General features: G+C 51.1%; 1 protein-coding gene across 2 annotated transcripts in view; it reads right to left on the bottom strand.

Moving 5' to 3' along the window:
• Itgb5 (integrin subunit beta 5) overlaps positions 1–21,457 on the bottom strand; it is a 108,068-nt gene that overhangs the window by 7,643 nt on the left and 78,968 nt on the right. For both annotated transcript variants that reach the window (XM_050159829.1, XM_050159830.1), the window contains exons 10-11: positions 17,849–18,278; positions 1,213–1,435 (exon numbers count right to left, since the gene is read on the bottom strand). In XM_050159829.1, coding sequence (XP_050015786.1) covers positions 1,213–1,435; positions 17,849–18,278 — 653 coding nt within the window. The remainder of the gene's footprint in view (positions 1–1,212; positions 1,436–17,848; positions 18,279–21,457) is intronic.

The following is a 21,457-nucleotide window of genomic DNA, read 5'->3' as shown; positions in this document are numbered from 1 at the left end:
GCTCCCCCAAGACCGCTCCACATGCTTTTAATACATAACTGCTCCATAAGAAGGTAGAGGAAGCTTCCGTTCCTTTCACTGTGTGTACTGCCCCAGCTTGACCCCTCCCCACGAGCCTCACGTGCCCTGAGCAGTGGGAGCAACACTCCCCAGGGTCTGCTGGGAACTATGGGGCCAGGGGATTCCTTGGACACAACATGCTGACTAGGGCTGGGATTCCACCCACACGGGCATGGTGTCTGGGCCACATTCCCTGCCTATCTTGTCTCTCAATCTGCAGGCAGGTTCAGTTGCCTGTGCCCAGGGTTGTCTGGGGCACATGGCCAGGGAGGGTCAAGCTACTCCGAACGTCTCTGAACACAGTTATCACAGGCTCCGCGAGCACAAACTCACTTCATTATCAGCCTGGCCAGACATTGTTAGCAGGGGAAGCTGCCAAAAGAAAAATCACACACTTGCGCTCCTCCGCCAAAGAGTAACTCTGCCTGCCGGCAACACCCCTTGTTTCTGCTTGGTGCCCAGCTTCCCCTGGTGCCTGGTTCCTCAGCACCGAGGATGACACAGCTGTTTTCCAGCCAAGGTCCCGCCTGCGCTCCAGGCAGTAGGGTGACGGTCATCAGGCGGTGTGACCCGCCTCTGGGCTGAGCCAGTGGCAGTAGCCTAGATAAGCTCTACATTCAGCGCTGCTAGTAACAGCATAAATAGAGCAGAACAAGCCCAAAGCCCCAGCACTCTCAGGCATCCCTATCTGGGTCGGCGCCTTTCCATCCCATTTGCCTTCTGATTACATTTTGCTTAAACCAGCAGTTCCCACGGCCTGGTCTGTGAAGCATTGTTTGGGAGACGCTCTGCGGAGGCGCAGTCATTTGGGAAAGAAGGTATACCGCATTCCCTTTTGAGAACAGACTATCCTATGGCACACGCGAGGCTCCGTTTTGTCTGGACCCAGAACCAGTTTCGTCTCATTTAACCATCATTCTGCAATGTCAAAATTTGCTTAGAATGGATCTATGATCTTGCTTTTGTGAACGGTTTTACTTTTCTTCCCCCTGAGTGCCCCCTCCCCTCCCCAGCCCCAGCATTTCACGGCTATTGTTTTGGTGACTGTTAGAACAAGTTTTGGCCAGCAGCCTGTGTGTAGACAGGAGGCTGGCTGGGGAGGGCTGCCTGCTGAAGGACAGCCTGGGGCGAGGGTGGAGAGCAGGCCCTTACCTCTTGGAGCTGCAAGCATCTGGGCAAGTTGGGCACTTCTCACACGTCTCCCCAAAGGCTCCGGGCTCTGTACACTGGCACTGCCCACAGACGCAGTGGCCACGGTCACTGCAGATCTGCCCATCCTTGGCCCGGCATGCGCTGATGTCTGTTGAGCAGTTACAATTGTCCCCGATGTAACCTGCGTGGCACTTGCATTCTCCACAGTGACACTCGCCGTGGCCTAAAAGGACACGCACGTATATCAGTCAGGGTTGGCTGGTCTTTATACATGAGCACATGCCACCCAGTGCCTGCCATGCGCCGGGGGTAAGGAATCCCACAGAGAATAGGGCACTGACTTTATTCTCAGAGCCAAGAGGGCCTGGGGATGCCACAGGACAGTATGCATGACCAAGCTGGACAAACCTAGCACCTCCAGGAGTGTGAGGGAGCACAACCACACAGGCACCCCAACTTCAGCCAGGGGAAACAAACTTGGATGTCTGACCTCCAGCGCTCTAAGAGAACAGATCCAGACTGCTGGGATGCACAAAACATTTGGTGATTTGTTATTAGCCCAACCGAAACCAAGCACAGCTGTGCTTCGGCAGTCCTATCGAGATGCTGACTTCTGCCTCTGGGGCCCCTTCTCTAGACGTAGGGCTGTGGAGCTTCAACCCTCACTGGCACTCAAGTGCTCTTGTAGTACCGTCTGGCGGGGGCTGTGTGCTGTTGGCTCCATCTGTTCTCACAGGAACCCACAAGGCAGGTGTAACTCATGGGAGGCGAAACTGATGCGTAGAAGGAGACAGTCACGGAAGGTCAGCCAGCTAGCTGCAGGAGAGCCCAGGGAGCCAGCCCAGTGTCCTTGGCCTGAACTCCTGCCCTACACCCTCCAGAGCAGGCTTGGTCACCATGAGAACCTACTGGGGACAGCCTAGTTCTCCTTGCGTGGATGGCTTCTGTCCCCAGCCCATCAGAGAGGAGGTGTAATAGAAATTAAATTGACAAACTGCCACGTGCTTGCAAAAAGTGGACACTTGAGAACAGAAGCATGTCTGTTTCAAATGTCCTCTGAAAATGTCCCCTGGCCCTGTGACAGCACATAGCCGAGGGTGTTTCCGATACTGTGCTCTTGAGAACAGCAGCAAGGTCAACCGTCTCCAACAGAGGTTACTACTGTTTACCCCATGATATAAAAATGCCCGCCATGGGAAGAAGGTGTGCAGGCGCCTCCTCAGAAAGCCCTCTGCTCTACTGGGACTCTCGGTCGGAAATCTCTGCAGCGTGCATGGTGTTTGTTTGCTCGCTTCATTGGGCTCCTCCAGTCATCTCTGTGGATGGTCTACGTGCCCAATGTGATGTTTTGCTGTCTTTCTGCTACTTACTCCTTGCTAGACGTCTAGCAAACGCACTCACTCAAAACAAAAGCACAGAATGTAGATCATTCTGTTTGGGACAGGGAGGCACTGTCTCAAGGTTTTCCAGAGTCGATTATTCTGACAGTGGACCCCAGCATGCTCCTGACCTCTAATGAATCCGGCCTACAGTACAGGTTAGGATCCAACTTTACTCTTTACTGGTCACTCAAATTCCTGGCCCTCGTCCTCTGGCTCATGTGCTTAGGGGACCGGGGGACCATCTGGAGTGTCCCTGTGTCCCAACCCTCCTTCACATGGCAGCTTCTCCACTCTCCCCTGGGCTCCGAGCCACAGAGCATTGCATAATTGCATAGGCTGAGGCAAATGGCCAGACCTCTGCAAAGGGAAAAATGCCAGGCAGGCCGGGAGGAGGCTGAGGAATGCAGCTCACACTACACCGGAGCTGGCATGTGATGTAGATGCCGCGGGAAAGTGCCCGTACAAGGTCGCAGACTTATGGGATTCAGGATGACCTCTCTTTCTCCACCAGCATGTGACTTGAGCAATGGCGAGCCCTCCACAGGAGTCTTCAAATATGAAATGGATCTAAAATGCACAGCCTTCCTCACTCTCACCCCGGGGACTGTATTGCTCAAATTAAATTAAAGTGGTTCATGGCTAAAGGCAACCTTTGCTCAACATTTTATTATGGGAAACCTGTAGAAAGGTAAAGACTATTTCCTGTATTCTGCCAGAGGGTACCACATGGGGCTTTATCATATCTACCCATTCATCATGTATATATTTTCTAATGCATTTCATAGCCTACTTTGGGGAGAGTTTCGGTTTTCATTTTCTATTTGGAAGCAGGCTTTTGCTGAGCTGACCAAACCGCCTTGAATTCGCACTATAGCCCTGGCAGGCCTTGGAGTCCTGACCTCCTGCCTCAGTCTCCCGAGTAGCTGGAAGCCCCACCAAGTTTAGCCAGGGAACAACTATGCAGTATGGTTCTGACACTCTCCAATAGCTCACACAACCGTCCACAAAGGGTGGAAGAGTTGCAGAAGGCATGGCTAGGGCTATTTCCGAGCACCAGGAGCTGTTTCATGGAGAGGCACTGTTTTCTTTTTGCTTCTATCTTTGGCAGCATTATAAAGTAGTCCACACGTAATTTCAAACAACATCCCAAGATAGTAAAGTTTTGGAGGCGTGTATTACTCCATGGCAGGGCTGGGTTTGAGATTTAGCATTTGTGCTAAAGGGAAGGGAGCCTTGATTTCCTGGTGACTAAGGATCTCCACACACAGGTCTTCTTGACGTAGCACAGGCAGGCTCGGTTCAGAAGCCTAGAGCTCTGGGCTCCCACCATCCACGATGGCTGAGCAGCAAGGAAGCCCCACTTGCTTGTGAGCACATCTGATATCCTGCAGGTCCCAGAGTTCCAAACACCCAGCCCAAGTACTGTACCAGAGTAGGCTCCAGGTCCAGAGAGCAAGAGATGGTGGAAGTTGGCGATATATGCAGGCCACCATGGGCTCTTGGAGGGAACAAGACCCGCCAGAGATGCAATATGTCCTGAAAGCATCCCCCAACCCTCAGCGCAGTGCGGATATAGCAAGCAGAAAAAGCAGCTGTGAAGTAGACAGTGTGAAAGTCCAGGCTACCTGGGAGAGGGCTGGGGACATCAATGGAGGGGCTGTGGGGGACAGAAAATCCCCACACGTGGCCTTTTGGGTTCCAGTACTTGAGAATTCCAAAGCAAACTCAAAGAAAGCCAGCAGAGAACGGACAGCCAAGGCCTATACTTGGTGACACTGTGGAGACCACAATCACTCATGTCCTTAAGGGAGTCTTTTCCCGGGTAGAGATTCTAATAGTCACAGTTTGATGACACCTGGGGCTGCTCGTTACCTTTTAAAGATAGCAAAAGAGCTAGGGAGGCGGTATAGTAGGCGGGCCGTAGAGTGGTGCAGCCCGTGACTAACATGCACAGGGCCTCGCCTTCCATCCCCAGTACCACGGAACACACATCAAAGCTAAAAGCAGTTAGGTGAGATGTGGCATGTGCCACTGTGGCCTCCTTCACACTGGCCGTTGTTCCTATCTAATAACAGTGATCTCTCCCAGGGAGACGGGCTGAGCCCCAGAGTCCACGGCACAGCTACAGAGCAAGTTAACTGGTATCATCTCGGCTTAAAGCTTCTTGCTCTCCTTTAGGAAGTGCAGCCTGCACAGCATCAGGACCCTACCGGTCTGACCACGGTGTATCCATATTCCATTGTCCACTCTCGAACATCTTCAACTTCTTAGAATCTGCACAGCTGTTCCCTCTCCTCGTGCCCTAGAAACATGTGTATTAAAGTGACAAGGGACGTTTGCCCCTGCTTCCAGGATCAATAACCTCTACAGGGCCCAGAGGACCTGAACTCAACGATGCCTGTGACATAAATACATTTTCATCACACACAGAGAAGGGATACTTATGGACAGTTAAAGCACCACCATGAATTGCTGCACACGTAACTTACGATCAGCGCCTCCCTTGTCAGAATGATTGGCAGCCAAATGAACAGGAAGTTGTAAATGTGCCTATTTATACAGAAATTCAGCTCTACAGAAATTCACAAAACAGTGCTTGTATGGGCTGTGGGCCAAGTCTCCCTGCCGCTTTTACCAAGCAGAATATTGGCTATTCAGAGGCCTGGGCTGGAGTTGGGGAGCCAGTGGCCTGGGAGGCAAAGGAGCCAGTGAGAGGAAGCTCAGCATCAATGCTTCATGGAGGTGAAGAAGGTCAAAAGGGCACAGATAGTGGGGCCCCAGGACAAGGTCCCAAGGTCCAGCAGGCTCGCGAGCATGCGGGACTGTGCCCACAGACATCTCCTTCAGGAAAGCTGGAAGGACAGGAGGGAAGCAAGCGTGAGGATTATAGAACATTCCTCGGGAAACTGAACTCTGAGGGAACCACAGACTGGCAGGAGAGGAGACGACTGAGGCCAAGGCTGCGCCTCTGTGAGATGTCCAGTCATGAGGAGAGTGGACTGTGGAAAGCTGGAGGGGTGTTGGCTGGATCAAGTTCAAATCCTTCCTGTGTACTGTAACCTTGGATAAGTCCCTAAACCTTCCCATGATTTTTCCCTTCCTGTCAGTGAAAACGACACTTTGTGGCAATGCCCTGGAAATGAAAGACGGAACTGGCTGCCCTGAACAGTGGGGCTTGGACAGAAGGGAGAGCTGTGAGGTAGGCACCGGGGACTTCAGGAAACAGGAGAGACCACATCAACAACAAGAACAGTAGAGGATCTGACAGCTGGGCAGCATCACCTCGAAGGAGGGGAAGGAGGGAGAACCAAGGACTGAGGCAGAGAGGAGGCTCTGCCCAGCATCCTCAGCCCACTCTGTGCTCATGGGGACATCAGGCTCAGGGCAAGCATGGGTGGGGTGTCCATATAAAGCCGAGATTGGCCATGAAAGAGAAGTGAGAAACACAATGAAATCGCTAGAACGTGAGGCAGTGGCCAGCAGGATTCTGGGATCAGACTCTGGCTTGCCGCCCCTCCCCCATCTGCTGGCACCGAAGACTGGTATCTTGGTGTCTTATTTCTAAGGGAGGCTAGGAGAGATGCCTCCTTACTAGGTTGTACTGTGAGGTAAGCCAGCCTGCAGAAAACACTTTAATATGCCTGGTATTCAGGAAATACCACCTTCCTCATCCCCATTGTTACCGCCGTGCAGGAGGGAGGCTTTGTACCAACTTGATCGAAGGCCTGCAAGGCTGTAAGTTCCCACAGGCTACCTGGTCCACACCCAAGCTGAGGCAGCAATGCCCAGGACAAAGTACCCACACGGCCTGCCAGCACCAGGGTTGGGTGGGACTGCTGGACCACGGCCATGTGTCTAGGTGGAGTGGCTAGCCAAAGGCCAATTGAGCCCAGCCCGGGGAGTTCCCTGGTGCCCTCAACACCAGCAAATTCAAACTTGATTATAAACTCTGAATCAGCAAAGTGAGGCAGGCCCAGCTGCCAGGCTCAGCGCCTCAGTTCCAGGCCCAGAAAGGAAGTTCTCACTGTACTTCACCCACAGGCTGGACACTTCAGGGGCTTGGAGAAGAAAGGGGCCAGCTTGATGGGAGAAGGGAGAATGGGTCTCAGCTTCCTAGACTCAACTCAAAGAGTCTCAAGTGGGCAGAAGTCATAGCCTTCAAAGCCAGCTCCTCCCCCATTCTGACTGTGGGAAGGCTGAAGGGAAGACGGCCCTCAGCCTGGAAGTGGCCCTTCTCTTCAAGGCCCCTACCTACCTCTACCTCCTCATCTCACCCTCATGTGTATACACTTCCTCCTCTTCCCCCACAGGTGCGTCTCCTCTCTCCTCACAGCCCTGAGGTCGAGGTTGCCTTCCCACACTCGTGCCCTCTCAGTCACAGCTGTGCCTCAGCTGTCATTCTCCCACAGGCCCTCTTGGCCTCAGAACAGACCCATAAACAGGAAATGGTTAAAGAAATAGTGGGAGTATGTGCTGAAAGACCTGGTCCTTCTGGGGTAACTTCCCTGGTACAACAATTCCAGCCTCACTTCTGTTCCAGACACCTGAGTGAAACCTTTGGCCAAGGGTAGGGGGCCTTTGAGAATAAGGAACCAAGGTGACAGCTTTATGTGGTGTGTGTTGTGTGTGTGTGTGTGTGTGTGTGCGCGCGCGCGCGCGCGTCCATCCTGCAATGCCCCAAGTCAGGGCCCACAGTCTCCCTCTGTGCCTGTGGGAAGAGTGGGAGCCTCCTCACCCAGACATCCTGGGCACTCTGATGCCAGGCTGCGTGCAATCTTCTCAGGTGGACTATGTGCCCAGAAACACACCCAGGACTCCAACTGGAGCTTTGAACAGGAAGGGGAAATCCCTCCGGAGACACACTATTCCTGGTTCTCTGTTGACAAACAGGCTAAAGTTATGTAAGGGAGCATAGATGTCCTCAGGTGTCCCTGGCTGGCCAGGGTGTCTGACCCTACCTCACTGTTTGACACTTCCCCTGCCTGTACAGACCTTAGTGACAGAGACACTTCTGAGATGCACGGATGCTTCCAGTTCCCTCATAGTGAGGGCTCTCAGTTGGAACTAGGTACACTGCCTGCAACAGTTTCCTCACCAGCTCTCCTGAGCTCAGGACAGCCCCTCCGCTGGGAAGCAGCACCGCTGGTTAAGCCAGCCTCATTGAGAGAGCCCCACTGAATGCCATTCTCTCCAGCCCCTCCAGGAAGCTCAGTTAGTCTAGAGAGCTCTGCCCCGTGCATTCTCAGCACTCACTTGCTGGCTTGGCCAGACCACTGCCTTCCACAGTCATAGAGAGTGCCTGTCTACCTTGCAGGGTGGGGGAAGGCTTTGTGAGCAGGGAACAGAGATGGAAGGTTTGCTTTGACATTTACTCTCACTTAGATCAGGCCACAGATATCTCCTCAGAACCAAGGACAGGACACTGGCAATTAGCCATACCCCTGGACTGGGACTATGTCCCAAAGGGGCTGTGTTTAAGGCTTGCTCTTCAGGGTGGTACTGCTGGGACAGTGTGGGGCCTGGTGGAAGGACGCTAGGCCACTGGGGGGAGGGGGTGCCCTTGAAGGGCATTGGGCCTCTTGCCTTTCTTTCTCTCTGTTCTCAGCTTTGATGAGGTTTAAGGCCCCTTATGCTGCCTCAACATAGGAGACAAGGAAACAACCCCGAAACTCCCAAATTCATGGCCAGAAAACCTTTCTCCTCTGATTTTCTTGGGCATTGTGCCACTGCCCGGAAAGCTAACACAGCTAGATACCACTCTAAGTCATGTACACAAACTACCTTAGTCTACCCAATAACTATGTAATGAGTACATTATTACCTTAATTTTAACAGGTGTGGGAAATGACAGGCCAAGTAAGTTCACCAAGCTACACAGCAGACCGTTGGCAGGGATATGAAGCATTTTCGCTTGACTCTGGAGACTATTCTCTGGTTCTGGGATATGGTTCAGTGGTAGAACACTTGGCAACAGGAGTCTATACTTCCTGTTTGTTTATTTAAGACAGTGTCCAGTGGCTGGCCTGGAACTTGCTATGTAGACCAGGCTGGTCTACAGAGATCCACCTGTCTCTCCCTCTCAAGTGCTGGGATTAAAAGCACGCGCCACCACACCCGGCACAAGAGTCTGTACTTCTAACTTTATGTAGTTTTATAACTATTACGTAGATTGGATTCCTCTCTGGGGAGGCCAATCATGATTGACAATTTTTGCTTAAAGAGGATCAAGGCATGATATTGTGAAGATGGTGGAGCCTCATGCATGCGCCCAGCTTATTCCACCAGAGGCACTAAGTCAGCCATGGCCTCCCTTATTTTCTCGGTTGAACAGGGACAGATGAACTGTTGATCCTCCACCATCACTACTGGTGTGTGACTGGGGCTGGGAGGCTGGGGCATGCCTCCGTCAAGCCTCGTGTTTAGAGAGAGTGGAGGAGGGAGGGCATCTGAGGTAGGGCTGAGGGGAGCAGGAGGGTTGCTTAGGATCTGGCAAGAGCTTCGCTTGATCTTTAAGGGCCCGAGGAAGCTTGAGGAGGAACTCCTATGACCTAGAGGACATGAATTTCTGACTACCCTTTCTCAGTTCCCATCCTGTTCCCGCGCTGACTTCCAGGACATCTGTGATCTCTTCAACCGCGGTATGACCCAGGCAGTGCTGCGCTCCTGTTCAAGAGCCAGTGGCTGCTCCCCCACAGATTATAACACCTGCATTTCCACCTCATGCACCTCTGCAAAGAAGCCTACCGCCCGATTCCCCCCACACCTCCTGGAATCCTCCACCTGCCCATTTCTTTAGGCATCTCAGGGTCTGGCCAGCCTCGAAGAGTCTGGGCACGAACAGAGTCTTGTTTTGGAAGCATCGCTCTGGCTGCAGTGTGGACAGCACACACACTGGGGTGGTAGCTGCAGAGGGGGAGGAACGGACTTCCAAGGAGTGGAAAGGGTCAGTGGAGATGGATGGAAAGGTTGGGGAGAAGGCAAGATACTGGGCAGCTTCTAGGCTTCTGCCTCACACTGGATGAACCCAAAGGGAGACAAAGACAACCTGGGAGGGCCTGGCTGGGAGGAAGAACAAAGTTCGGCGGGGGACATTCTAGAGTAAGGGCTTGTGAGAGGCTCCCAGAACTCAGGAGGCAGTGTGCGCAGATGAGCAAGCTAGGGTTGCTGGAGGTACCCCAGAGGGTAATCCCCAGAGAGGATGGGGTGAGCGTGTGAGCAGCTCTAATGGGCAGCTGGCTAAAGGAGGCTGGAGGCAGGAAAAGAGGACACTGGCAAAGGAGACGAGGGTTGGATCGAAATAGGACTCAGTTCAGGGCGGAGGGGGAGGGGACCAATGAAGCCGGCACCTGCAGACAACAGTGCTGAGAAACATGGCTGGGAGCAGAGAGGAACGATGAGCTGCTCGTGAACAGGGCACTTGAGGGGAGCAGTTTTGATTTTCTTGCCCGACTTTTTCACATTCATTCTCTTGCCCTTCCTCCTGCCTCGTCTCCCTCCCTTCTTCTTTCTCTTCCTCCCTTCAGACTGGACTATGTCTGGAAGCTGACCAGAGTCAGACATGGTAGCATATACCTGTATCCTCAGCACCCAGTTGGCAGAGGCAGGAGAATCAGTACAGTTCTGAGGCCAGCCTGGTCTACACAGCACATTCCAGGCCAGCAAGGGATATGCAAAGAAACCCTGGCTCACAAAACCAAACAGCTGACGGAAGACTTAACAGGGAGAGTGCACTGCTTGTCGGTTGTGTTCCTTACCCCATCAGCCCTCATAGTGATAAACTTGTATTTGTGTGTGACCCGTGCCTAGCATGGTTTCTGGCCCTCAGAAGACACTGAGGACGTGCTGCTGATGACTGGGCAGACCTCAAGGCCGAGGGAAAGAGACTTCCAATGACGAACATTAAGAAAGTGACATTACAGGGCTAAAGAGATGACTCAGAAGTTAAGAGCACTGGCTGCTCTTTCGGAGGACCTGAGTTCAATTCCCAGCAACAACATGGCGGCTCACAACCATCTGGAATGAGATCTGGTGCCCTCCTCTGGCCTGCAGGGATACATGTACTGTATACATAATAAATAAAACTTCAATAAAAAAAAAGAACGTGACATTACTGAACACCAATTACCACTGATTCCTGTGGGCTTCGACATGATCCTAGAGACAGTTCAAATTATCAACAAACATCCACAAACTCCAGAGGCTTTGGGGCTGCCATGAAGAAGATAACTAAGGATTCTCCTTCCTTTCCCACGGCCCTCTCCATGGTCCAACAGAAGTCACAGGCTCCCCCGCCCCACCGCTTTGTTCCTATACAATGTTCCAATCTCCCAGCACACACATCAGCTGGCAGTCACACAGCGATTCATTCATGGGCCAGCTACTCCTCTCTCCTTGGCTTACTGTGACAACTGATGCTGTTTCCCCCGAGTGGCTCTCACCCTCTGCTTTTCATGTGTCTGGGGAGCAAATGATGATCACGATGACATAAACAGGGTGGCATTGCTTTAAGCAGAGTTTCTGTAAATTCCCATATTACTTTGCTATCTCAGCGCTGTCCTGGAAGCTAAGGCTCCATTGTCAATGCCACAGGGCCCTCCCAAAGAATACAACGGTCTTCCTGGCCTTGGCCCCGTAGGTCCATGACATAGTATTAACAACCACAAGAGAGGCAGGAAAAAGGCATGGCTTCTAGGCCAGCTCTCTGTCCTGGGGAGATTATGGCAGTGAGGGGAAGATAGAAAAGGGTGGTGGTGGTGCATACCTTTAATTCCAGCATTTGGGAGGCAGAGGTAGGCAGATCTCTTTGATTTTGAGACTAGCCTATTCTACAGAGCAAAAGCTACAGAGAAACCCTGTCTCAAAAACCCAAAACAAACAAAAGAATCCTATGTTATTTAATGAACTCTTCTTTCTAGTCTCAAATAATCTGCATACTTCTGGGTAAAATACACCCTAGTCCCTGTCAAGGCCCCAAGAGTGCTGACTCAGAAAGAGAAACAGAAGGCTGTCGCCAAGAGAAACAGGGATGCCAGCTCCACACCCTGGGGTTGGCTTAATTGCCCAATCTGCCTGGAAGGCACCTTGGGGAGATACAGACTGTGTCTGGAAAGTGTGAACTCACCACCCTCTTGGTCACACCACTGGCAAAGTGTCATACTGTTGCTGTTGGTGAACCACTGCTCAGTTCCACCCCAAACTGGCCACTGCGCCTGGTGCAGCATTCTCACCGGACGGAATTGGTCGGAAATGCCAAATGTGCGGGCCACACTGCAGTTCAGCTGCCAGGAGCCGGGTTGAGCCAGCAGGACCAGCTGGTCAGAGAAGAGCCCACTAGGTTCAGGGGAGGGAGACTTCTTGGACCAAGGCCTGAGGCTAGAATCAGTGAGGGTGTGGCTTACAGCATCCTCCTGAGTTCCTCTGGGGCAGGATGTATAATAGTACCACAGTGCCTGCGCGCAGCAGTATCAACTCCATAAGCTTGGTGGCAACTCACCTTACAAGACTAGGCTAATAAAGGTGGGCTCAACATAATCAATAACAATAGCCAGATATCTGCCAAGTCCAGAGAGGAACACCCTGTGCCTTCCGCAAACAAGAGTCATAAATAGCACAATGGGCACCTTGTTCAGTGCCTTGCCCATGCGTGTCCTTCCGTCCTGCTCTGCTGTGAGTGATGGAATCAAACTCAAGAGAGATTCATTTTAGGAAAACAGACACAGTAGTTCCTAAAATTTTGACTAACTAGCCAATAGAAATGTGGGCTAAATGCTAGGGTGATGGCATTGAGGGCTAAACTGGGAATCCAGGTTTGGGCAAAGGCACAAGCTAACCAAAATAAGGCAACCCTGGAAGAAATGGCCACAGCGTAAAGGGCAGTTCAAGGCTCTTCTGGTTTGCCTCTGCAGTCAAGAGTCCCAGGAAGCAGGTAATTCAGGGTAATACACTCCTCCCTGTTAGCCCTGAGCTTAAAGCAGGAGGATTTCTTGAGCCCAGTGGGTAAGACCAGCCTAGGCAACAGAGCAAGACCTCTTTTTAAATTATTTTTTTTAATTTCAAGGAATTTAGTCTAGGTTCTGGGCCTCGGTTTCTGCATAGTAGATAATACATATTGACCTACTATGTGTGATTGGTATTAGGAAAGGCATATGATACAAGATAAACAAAACCCCTCTTATTTAGTATTTCCTAGCAATACACGCATACGCTAACATCCATCTATTCCCAAGGAAACAGTTCCCATGTCATAAGAAGTGCTTAAAAAGACATATGTTTATGGGTATCAGTGTTGTGCCTGCATGTATGTATGTGCACACGCATGGTACCCAAGGAGGCCAGAAGATGGCATAGGGGACTTCTTATGCTGGTGTTTTAGTCGGTTGTTAGTTGCCAGATAGGTGCTGGGAGCCAAAGCTAGATCTTCTGCAAGAGCAGCCACCAATGCTCTTAACCCCCCTCCCCCCGACTCATCTCTCCATCCCCATAAATGCTTTAAAATCATCTCCTTATATTATTATGCCTGCCCATTGCCTGAGGCCAGTTCCGTGCATCAGGCAGCACCTTCTTAGGACTTTCTTTAGAACACGACATGGCTGAGCTCATCTGAAGGACTCTGTGGAGAGGGGCTGTGGAGGAGCTTGGAGGGCAATGGAACCCCAAATGTGCCCCAGCAAAGAGGAAGGAAAACAGACCGAGCGATTCCAGACTACAGAGAACTTCTGAATCTGGCTGGTGTTCCAAGGGCAGTGTTCCTAGGAAGGGACACTCCCCACAAAGGACACCGGGCACCCTCAGATCGAGTGCACCGAAGTATCCCAAACCAGAACCAAACAGAAATGCTGGCTCAACCCCTGAGACAGAGAAGAAAGAGCACCAGGAACAATTAGTTTCCACCACCAGAGGTCTCTCATACTTCTAAATTTAAGAGTTGAAAATTTTCTTCTTTTGTTTTCTTTTCGGTTTTTCGAGACATGGTTTTTCTGTAGCTTTGAAACCTGTCCCGGAACTCACTCTGTAGACCAGGCTGGCCTCAAACTCAAGGGAATCAGCCTGTCTCTGCCTTCCAAGTGCTGGGATTAAAGGCATGCATCACCACCGCCCAGCATGAATTGAAAAACTTCTAACCCCATTATCCTCTATGTTTAATGGCTAATAGTACCTATATCTGCATGACGGAGAGCTAAGCTTTGGCATCCTCATGGTCTCCCTAAATTTGCATATTTTGCTTATTAATTGTTGTTATGTTCTTCTCAAGCCAAACTCCATGAGTTTATGGATCAGGCCTGATCAAAGGCAGAATCCTGGGAATGAGGTTTTTTATCTGCACAGTTCCCTTTCCAAATAGAGAGAAAGGGACGATGGGGGCGGGACCCAATTCTTAGATCATTCCCCTTTCAGAATCACTGGCGACCTATTAAGAAGTTTCTGGAAACAGGACCTGAGCAGGGAGACAACTCCATTCCCAAGAACTGACTCAGACCTGGAGCAAGGCAGGTGCTCGGGATGGCCTGCCCCACTGCTTCTCATCTTTCAAGCTCGCTGAAACATCCAGAAGAGGCAGGAAGAAGCTTGCTATGTTTTATATGCCCATTCTTTAACCCCAGCGGAAAATTCCAGAGGCAGCAAAAACTTAGAAATTCCTGGAGAATATAATGCTTGGCATAGGGGTCATATAATAATAATATAATGTATAACAAATTCTTATTGAATGTTAGGTAGCAATGTGCCTAAATAAAATGACAAGAGAGACATCACTGACATGTCCTTAGCACCAGTTAGATAAGTTATTACCACCCAGTCTCCTGAGTTTACCTGCCAGTCTGCAAATCTTGACTCCGCTACTTTCAGAGGACAGACAGTTCCCATTCCTGCCCCTTTCCCAGGCCTACCTTCTTTGAAAGCAAACTATCTGTCCTTACAGGCTAAATTTGGAAGCCCTATTTAATCTCTGTGAATTGAGAAATTCCTTTCGACATACCTGGATAATGTTGTCATGGACAGTGCTTCCTTTGGTAAGAAGCAAGAACCTAAGAGCTGAGCCTTTAATTGCAGAAGTCTTTTAGCTAGAGTCCCGAAGAACTGTTTTAAGTCTGCTGAGACCTGTTAGCGGACCCTGGATCTGTTCTTGGATGCTGGCTCTGGCTTATTAAGAAAGTGCCACGCTCCATTTTCCATCTCCGGGAAAGATCTACCGGTGTCCTTTGGGCTCTCAATATCTACCACATAATAAAGGTGGGGTATGAATTACACAACCCTATTACAATGTACTTTTGGGGCCTCAGCCATAAGATCAAAAAGGTCTGCTCAAAATTCTACAACTGATTAGGTTTCAAATTTCTCATCCTATGAGACCCAAGAGGTAGGGTGGCCGTCAGATTATTATATGTAAAAAAATCTCATCAGCTTCGTGTAAGAGAGTGACTACATCCCAGGAGATGACTGATGGGCACACAAATCACCAAGAAGCACAAAGTCTGAGCAAGTCTCCTTTACCGCATTAAAAATAACTGACCAGACCCAGACCTCTTCTCATGTTTAAAGAAACTTTGAAGGGTCAACACTTTCCAAGAACCAGACGAATAGAAATCCTCACAGGGGCCTCAGAAAATTCCCATTACACACGGAAATGGTTTGAGGATAGAACTATTCTGCAAATTGCTACTTCTAGAGGCCAGAGGAGAGCCACAGCGAGAGTCCCATGATGGTGTGTCACAGGAACCGTAACATCTGCTCACGGGCTTCCAGACCCAGCCTGCTGTTTTGATGATGGAAAACCTACCCCAAACCCGCAGGCTCTTGCATTTTCCCTTCTTGTTCTTCTCTCAATGGGGTCAAGGACTGCAAGCCCCACAGAGGAAGAATCAGATAAGTGGAAGGAGCCTCTCTGGGTGTCCCCATCAATCCTGGCCCTGACTCTGAGTCAGCAACTTCCTCCAGGACACTGCCCAGCCCCTCCCCCCTCCCCAGGACAGACTTCAACCACAAGACCCACTTCCAGGATGGGCTGCAGGGGCCAGGGGGAAGGAGAAGTGCCAGAGAATGCTGAGGCGGATGGTTTGAGAGCCTGAGTCAGCATCTTCTGACTGAACTGTGTTTAGGAAATAGGCTTTGTCTCCCATGAAAACCCCAAGTGGAGCGGCCACCCCCAGAAACCAGTGCGCGCAACTCCAGAGCAGAAGCTCAGGCTGGCCAGGGTAGCAAGAGCTGGAGGAAGGAACTGTTCACCATCACTCAGCTGTGTCCAGAAAGAGCCAGATGGTCTGAGAGACAAGAAGCATGGCGTACTCCTCCCTGCAGGAGCATGGGCTATTAAGTCGTGTCCATCCGTCTGTGCCCCCCCCCCCATCTAGAACCACCTTAAATGCAGAAACCCAACAATGGCCTTAGTGCAGAAACCCCCTTCTCCAGGAAGACCTGGAAAGCTTCCACATTTCAACTAGTGTGGCTTTTCAAGTGAAGAGGTGGACGGTCTAGCTGAAGGTACGATGAGAGTCAAGAATGTTCTGATCGGCAATTAACTAAAGTAATTTGAGTTCTTCTCCGGAGGAAAGGGGAGGCTGAACGACAACACACGAAATCAGATGCAGACACGGATACTAACAAGGAAAGGATGGGAAGGAAAGAAAATCGCCCTTGGAGAGATGAAAGCATGGATGATTGTAACGCTGCTTTCCATCAGTCAGGACGTTCTAGATTTAAGAATCAATCCTCGGTTCTCTTGACAACACAGAGGGTGGGCGGGTGGGGGAGGGGTGCATGCGAAATAGTGAGGGAGAAAGAGGCCCCTTGATTGGTTTGCCAGATGGTCCCGGTCCTGCTCTCCACGGAGAGACAGCACAATCTGACCACACCTCCATCAACCATCAACCTCCCATTTCCCAAGAGTTCCTTAAGGACCAAGCGTAACTTTTGTATGTCAGGGGGCACCCCACCTTAGGAAGTTAGTAGCTGCTGTGCTGTTCACCTGAGAGCTTCAGATCTTGCCCCCCCCCCATCTCTGCATTCATGGCCATGAGAACCTGGAGGTCACAGGGTTAGAGGGTGCAGGGAGTTTTCAGACACACGCTTCAGCAGAACTCTACAGTGTAAGACAGCAACTCAGAACTATGGGTTCTGGTGGTTGGATAAACAAGTGAGTTCACTCAGCAAATGAGGGAAAATGTTAAGCTTTTCCTTCAGAGGTCTCTCACACATCCCAGACCAACTGCCCCGTGTCTGCCGGGCTCTGTGCTCACTCGGGCTCTGTGTTTATGTCTTTTCCTTCCATTCTCAAAGTAAGGCAGAAGCAAGCAATGCTGGGTCAGCTTTAGAGATGGGAAAACCAATGTCAAGACAAGTGAAGTTCTGTCTACCACACTGTGCAGATGGATTTGCACGGGCAAATCCGCTCCAGGGAACACAGGCTGAGCAGTATTCTGGAGCAAAACCACTCCCAGCGGTTATATCTACTCCGGAGCTAAGTGGAGAGGAAACTCCATCCCACCACGGGGAATTTTTTAAACACAGCCCAAGGACCCACAGGCTAAGCCTGGCACCGCCAGCTCCCAGGGCACGGCTCTGACCCATACAGGAGCCAGTGTACTCCTTTTGTGCCAGACTTGTGCTGAGTACTTCATTCAGTCTCGTTTCTCACAACTCCACACCCGCTGCTCCTGAGTCCACTTTATCTGTGAACCTAGACAGAACCATCTAGCTAACACCAATGTGTCATCACACTGACGGTGGGAGAGTCTCTGTCACAGAGTTGGTACATGGGTTCCAATCTTTTCACGTGCCTTCACCTTCATCCACAATACTCCCATATCCTGCACTTCACAAAACAACTGTGAACATTTCAATCTGACCACCCTCAAGCTGTGCTCATAGGAGCTCTGCTTATAGGAAACCCCCACTCCTCTTAACATCTACACACTGTGCTTTCCATGGGTAACATCCCATAACACTACACCATCACATGTGCCTGACCTGCTTCACAGTGTCCCCTAGCCCTACCTTCATGGCCAATCCTCACCCATCAGTGTCCTATGCGGGTGAGTCCTGCCAGAAGGGACCCACGGCAGACCCCCTCAGACTTGATGCTATATTCCACATGTGGGCATCCACCATGCGCCAGTGGCAGGCAGGGCTTATCCTCAGTCTTCTTCCAGGCCAGCCAGAAGCGTGACCGTTTCTTCCACCATCCTGAAAAGGGCAGGGTTGGGGGCCCACACAGGATCCAGGCCTGGGTCTGGCTCGGAGCAAAGGTGGCGGAGGCCTACCTGAGCACAGGATGCCCTTGTTTCTGGCACAGGAAAAACTGTCGCACTCGCAGAAGGGCCCATAGATCCTCCCGAACTCGCTCTCGAAGCAGGAGCACTGGTTGCAGCTGCATTCCCCGCGTCCGCTGCACAGAGGCTTGCCTTCCGCCTCTCGGCACAGGTTCTGGTACCCGCTCTGGTTCTCTCCCTCCTGGCACTCGCACCTGGTGCCCAGGTAACTGGGGTCACATTCACACAGCCCACAGACGTATGTTCCGTTCCCACTGCATCTGGCGCTGTTGGGCTCCTGTCCTGTGCTACAGCCACACGTGCAGTTGTAGGTGACTTCCACCTGCAGACTGTCCCGGAACCCTACAGGCCGCAGGGTGAAAGCTTGGGCTGTGTGCCTGCCAGGGCAGTTCCGAGCCTCCACGGAAACTTCAAAGGATGCCTGGGTAGAAGGAGAGGAGACATCATAGCCACAGCAAGCCAGGGTTCCCATCCCCCCACCTCCAGGGGGCACGGCCACATACACCCCTTATGAGATCTACCCTGTCCAGCACACAGGTGGAACCTTGGTAGGAAGAGACAGTGGGTTGGCAATCGTAGGTATCTTATGGACAAGAGGAGTTGATTATGCTAATATTCAACAGGAATTGGGCATAGGTCTTTAAGATCTATTCTCATCATCCTTAAGACCCCAAGGAGAGGGGCTCTGAAGAAATACACAAGGAGTAAGGTGTGCACAGCTCTGGCTCTCCCCTTTATCTCCCATCCCATTCTCACGCCGCTCCCCCTGCTGTACACGTCTCTTCCCCCATCTCAAAAATCATCCAGTCAACCAGCATCAAATGTATGCAGTGGGCTAGATGCTGGGGGATGGTGGTGTCCCCTGGCAGGAGCTGCAGGGCAGAGAACAGTCACCTGACCCACAGGAGTGAGATTTCCCTCTCATGTTCCAGCCCCACTTCCCTGCAAACACAGTTCTTACAGCTATATCCTTCCCCTTCAGCCCACAGTCCTGAGGCTGTAAAAGACACTCACCACCTGAGTAGCTATCACACACAGGGACACTTTAAAAAATGAAACATTTAGGGAGGAGCTTCTCAAAGGCTGCCTTGACCTGAGAGCAAGCTGGACCTAGCAGGATGACAGGAGCCTGCCTGTCAGCTGCTCACAGCCTGGAGGGGAAGGGAGGCTGGGAGAGGCTTGTTTTGATCCTTCCAGGAATTAGACCACGACAACATACCTAGTCAGAGGAAGGAGCTATGTGGGGATGGAATCTCCTGGGATATTTCAGAACAAGCCCCGATGATTCCACAGAAGTGAGCGGTGAAGGAACCTCACCGAGATGCACTCCTCTGGAAGAGGGGACCCCGTCCTCAAGCAGGCATGCCTGGCCACTCCTTCGAGGGGACCTTTCTATCTGGGCTGGTGTCTATTTCCCAGGACTCGTCATCACTAGCCTGCTTTGGTGGGCAATTGCGATAATGGTCATGTGTGAGCACTGTATTTCTTTCTAAGCATTATTTCCAAAAGGCCTCTTCCCAGATTCCCTAGCATCTGGGGACATTCAGGGTAGCGATACTGAGCAAGACAGGCCTGAGTCGGGCTTGCTAGCAAACCACAGCCCCAGAGGTCTTGACAACAACCACCCAGGTCTCAGCATCAACCATGATACTTAACAGAGGGTACTTTAACACAGGTGAGCTGAAGAAAATGTCCAGGAGCCCAGAGCCAAAGACAGTAGGAGGACCACACTAGCTGCAGACAAGGCTAACCCCATCACGTCCATTATCCTTATGGAGGTCAGGGAGAAGAAAAGGGAAGTGATTGACAAGTCCAAATCTGAGCTCCAAGGTCCATGGTCACTCAGGAAAGGAAACAAGACAGGGGATCTACACAGCATTGAAATCTGTCATGACAATGCATTGGTACACGTGAGCATTACACAAGCATCCTTTTCATTCAACCCAGAAGCAGCTGTCTTCTTTTCAAGGGAATCAATGATGGCAGAAGGATTGTCTTGTTACATAGCCAGCTGGGATGGTGTTCACCTAAAACAGGCCTGAATTCCCTAGCATACCACCTCCTAGAAAGGGCGATGGATACTCATGTAATGATCCGAGTAGAGAGACCTGCTGCCTGGCTCAAGAAAAGGCAGCATGATGGTGACCCCAAAGTGACTGTCATAGGCTTCTCCAAAGCTTTCTTCTGCCTTGGGCTGGGAATGTGCTGAGCTTGCACACAGGCAGGGATTGGGGGCTGAGTCTGAGTAAAGTTATCTATGGGGCCATGAAGAATGAAGGGAAGCGGAGACTCTGGGAGGCTGATGTCATCCCTTCCCAGTCATTTGCATGAGGCTGCTACTTCCTGCCACTTTCTGAGCCTGGTGAATGAAGAGACCAGGAGTTCAACAGACTGCAAAGAACGGCCTGCTGCAAGGGCCAAGGGCACTTGCTATTGACTCCGGTGAACACAACCTTCCTTCCCCATGAAGACCTACCTTTGCAAATCCAGAAAGCAAGGAAGGGGGGGGGGGCAGAGGGAGCGAGAGAACAGAGAGCCAGGACATGGAAACTCACACTGTCTGCCTGGCTGAGAAGTCAAGAGAGCTTGGCTCCCCAGCAGAGTTCCAGGGCCTCCTCGGTCAAGGCTTCTGTCCAGAGGTCTATCTGTCTGGCTTGGGGCCTGCTGTCTGATAACTGGAGAGAAGTCCTGTCTGTCTCAGTCTTGGCTCCTGCTAGGCACAGGCATGCTATAAAAAGCACGGTCGGAACAGCAAACAGGTCTGCTTTGCTTTTCCATCCTTACAGTTCAGTTTCCCTACTGGATTAGCAAACCCTGAGAGGCTAGAAGGTACTGGAATACAACTTCTTGGCAACCGAGGTTTAGGGACAAGCATGATTCTGAGGGCTCCCCAGGTCTTAACTCAGTCTAGATGAGGGTCACAGATGCAGTTAGCCATTCTGGCCGGACTGGTGACTTAACCTCATTGGGATGGTTCCGGCTCTCCATTTGAGGGAGCCTACCTTTTCAAAAGGGTTGCCCAAACCCTATACAGAACCCTAATCCCAGGGTTCTGCAGATGCCAAGTCCACTCAGATCTTCATAAAACAAAAAGCAGAAGTGGGCCCCAAGTACGGGGCTGCCAGGAGTGGACAAGAGCGGGGAGATACGCTGTGCGAAGGCCATGACAGTGGCTCACTGGGCCCTTTGTGTGGGGTGCTAAAGCAAGCTGCCACCTGCATACTGATTTGTCACCGCTAGCTCCTAAGAACGCCAGCTCAGTCAGGCTTATCGGTGAATGGAGAGGGACCACCTCAAAACTTAGGTGAGGGACCCAAAAAAACAAATTAATTAATCAATCAATTTATTTATGTGTATATATGTATGTCTGTGTATGTGCGCATGTGAGGGAGGTTCCCTCAGAGTCCAAAGATGGTCCTGGATCCCTAGAAGCAGGAACAATGTGTAGCTGTAAGCCAACCAATGTAGGGGGCTAGAGACTGAACTTGGGTCCTCTATAAGAGCAATATGGAACAATATGCACCTTTAGCCTTAACACATCTCTCTAGCCCCTTAAAATTCTTTTATTCATTCGTTTATTTATTTATTTATTTATTTATT

Source organism: Alexandromys fortis, unplaced genomic scaffold, assembly GCF_014885135.2.
Source record: "Alexandromys fortis isolate MF-2015 unplaced genomic scaffold, M_Fortis_MF-2015_v1.1 scaffold_119, whole genome shotgun sequence".
NCBI classification, from domain to species: domain Eukaryota; kingdom Metazoa; phylum Chordata; class Mammalia; order Rodentia; family Cricetidae; genus Alexandromys; species Alexandromys fortis.
This window is presented reverse-complemented; position numbering and strand designations above follow the sequence as displayed.